We start from the raw sequence: 2,866 nt of genomic DNA, 5'->3' as shown, positions 1-2,866 counted from the left end.
TTAAAACTTGTGAAGTTACCAGCGGGACTTCCCAGCGAGTTACCGAAAACTAGACACTGGACACTGTGGAGGGGTCGACCCCCTCCAAAACGGAAAAAGGGTAACGACCCTTATGGGAGGAACCGGTAGAGTACCGGCCTCCCCAACAAAGATGAATGAAAGTGAGAATGAATGTAAAACAAGGCAACAAACAAATTCTGGACCATGGAAGTGCTTGGGACGAGCACACCGAAGAGAGGGGCGGATGCGGTTGGACGGACACCGCACGAAGATGCCAGCGGACACCAAGACCGAATGCAGACACTGGCAAGCAGAACACCGCGAATCGAAACCGAGGGAGAACCTTTAGGCTGTTCGGGGACGAACAACCTTTAGAAGGGAGCAGTGTAACGTGTCGGCAAACCAGAGGAAGAGACTTCCATGGAAACGCTACAATAGACCGTTACAGAGGAGACAACAATTGCTCCATTGTAATCCTAACAGGAGTCTCCATGGTTATAACGGAGGGTTCGTTGCCTAACAGCGGGCAAGGTTATAGGTAGCCCAGCTTCAGCGAAAAACAGTGAGTCTCGGGATAGCATTTGAAGGAGTGAGTCGCGGAACAGCCATCGGAGAAGAAGCTTCGGAATATCCGCCTGGGTCCAGTATCGCCGGAATATTGTGAGCAGTGATTGTGACACTGCAAGTGAAAATGCCTGTAAAGTGTGTGTAAGCGAGCGAAAGAAATAAATTCGCTATATATCAGACGACGGTGTCAACTTATTTGTAGCGTGACACACAAACACGCTACATTGGTGTCAGAAGTGGAATTAGAACTTACACACGTGACGAACGAGACTTCGAACTCGAGACACGTTACAATATGGAAGAACTGTTTGAGAATGGCCTTTCTTTGGAGAGAGAGGGTGATTTGTGGTTATTTTACGATGCTGTCAGTATCTCAGACTATATTTGGAAAATCCGGTCGTGGCCTATCAAGGTACAACCCCGGCTTCTGCCTGAGGACGCTGAAAAGTCACGAAAAAGCCGTCATATGACAGTCGGTTGCCTGGCCGAGATTAGACCTGAAGCCCCCNAGTACAAGTATAGGGTTCATGGCTACACCAACCTACTCGGCGCGTTCCAATGGCAAATCCATGTCTAGATATCAGGTCATGCGGAAATGCAACCTCGCTACTCGCAGTACCATTTGAATCGCATTCTATTTCCTTTTCTGACGGCGAAGCATGCGCAAAAGCGCAGTTTTGGGACACGCTCCTGCCCACGGCATCCCACGCCATGTAGAACTCAGGACTACACAGAGCATAGATGCTGATGATGAATTGGAAGGGACGTGGAAGAATAATTAGAGTGTGATCTAATTTATGGTACTATCCCAACATTTGCCTGGAGGGACTCGGAAAAACCACGAAAACCCCCAGCTGGAGTAGTCTGTGTCCTGACCGAGACCCAAATTGGATACCTGAATACAAGTCACACTGCATTACGGCCTGAGACAACCTGTCGGGTTCTGTCCTTCCAATTTACTAGTAATCCTATCACCTGTCGTCATATTGTCTTCCTATCGACACTCCGTGGCCTGTAGTCCGTAAGCGAACTATACCGACCGAGCGACCGCCGCTTGTCGGCGAAGTTGGTGCCACCATCTTGCGGATAGAGGATGTTGCGTGGTCAGCGCAACGGATCCCCACAGCCGTTAGTATCGGTTTTCTAGACTGGAGCCACTATTTCCTTGAAACAGCTCCTCAATTTTCCTCACGAGGCTGAGTGGACCCCGTTCCAGACCTGCTACTTCTAAGAAAATCTAGTAGCTACGGGAATCGAACCCGGGATCTCTGGATCTGTAGCCAGGCACCCTGGACCACTAGACCACAGAGGCGGTCTCTTGCTACTGATAGTGTCGCTAAATAACCAACAGAGAAACACGTGTCTAATATAACAATGGAAATGACAAAATCTAAAAATCTAATAGGGATGTCATGGGACTATGAATTCTAAATGTGTGGTGTGTAAGATTTGAGGTTTTCACGGTGGTTACTACAAAGAAAGCCATCTTCTGGGATGTGGCACCGTGTAGAAATTGTTAACCGACGTTTCAGGGGAACATATCGCCTCCATCTTCAGGGTAGAAGACAAGAAGAAATCCACGAGCGAACCAGCAGAGCAGGTGCAACAGACTGAAGGATTTCTTCTTGTCTTCTACCCTGAAGATGGAGGCCATACGTTCCTCCGAAAAGTCGGTTAACACAATTTCTACAAGGTGCCACATCCCAGAAGACGGCTTTCTTCAATGTGTGGTGTGGTTTGTCCATCATTAAATTCGATAACTGTGATCTACTACAGTGCAGGGATAGTGAGAACCGAAATACTTCAGCCTTTAATTGAACACAGAATACTTATACTTTTGAAAAACTAATAAAATATAAACATAATAAGTGAAAAATCTTTTCATACATCCAATTATGAACGGAATGAAGTTGCAGTGACAATTCATTAAAAGAAAGAAATGCCACTTATAGCTTCTTTTCTTTACAAAGGTTTTATTTATTTTAATGTCATAATGTAGACAATGTAAGGAATGGAAACAAAACAGTTTAAAAACTATTTCATTCATACAGAAATGAAATATTACACAAACAATACACAAAAGATGAACTTAACTTTAAATTCTGCATGTTCACAAATACTGTTATACCCTACCTCGTCGGTCTTTGTTCTTGATGGAACTGGCCAAGCACAGAGCAAATACGACGCCAATGATCTGGAATCAAACCCAAATACAGTTCATCATTTGTTACGTGTTAATATATGAATCTTCTTAAGTAACTGCTGCTAGCTAATTACATGATCTTTGGTATTCATGTTT

At 45.1% G+C, this 2,866-nt stretch overlaps 1 protein-coding gene across 3 annotated transcripts in view; it reads right to left on the bottom strand.

Moving 5' to 3' along the window:
* Nucleotides 1–2,866, bottom strand: part of LOC111866265 (CD63 antigen) — a 55,172-nt gene that overhangs the window by 24,052 nt on the left and 28,254 nt on the right. For 2 of the 3 annotated variants that reach the window (XM_023855045.2, XM_023855044.2), the window contains exon 5: nt 2,701–2,761. In XM_023855045.2, coding sequence (XP_023710813.1) covers nt 2,701–2,761 — 61 coding nt within the window. Of the gene's footprint in view, nt 1–2,588; nt 2,762–2,866 lie in introns of those variants that run through there. The other variant, XM_023855043.2, reaches the window with a different exon arrangement.

This window comes from Cryptotermes secundus, unplaced genomic scaffold (genome assembly GCF_002891405.2).
Source record: "Cryptotermes secundus unplaced genomic scaffold, Csec_1.0 scaffold1025, whole genome shotgun sequence".
NCBI lineage: Eukaryota > Metazoa > Arthropoda > Insecta > Blattodea > Kalotermitidae > Cryptotermes > Cryptotermes secundus.
Note: the sequence above shows the minus strand (reverse complement) of the source record. Positions and strands in the feature narration are given on the sequence as shown.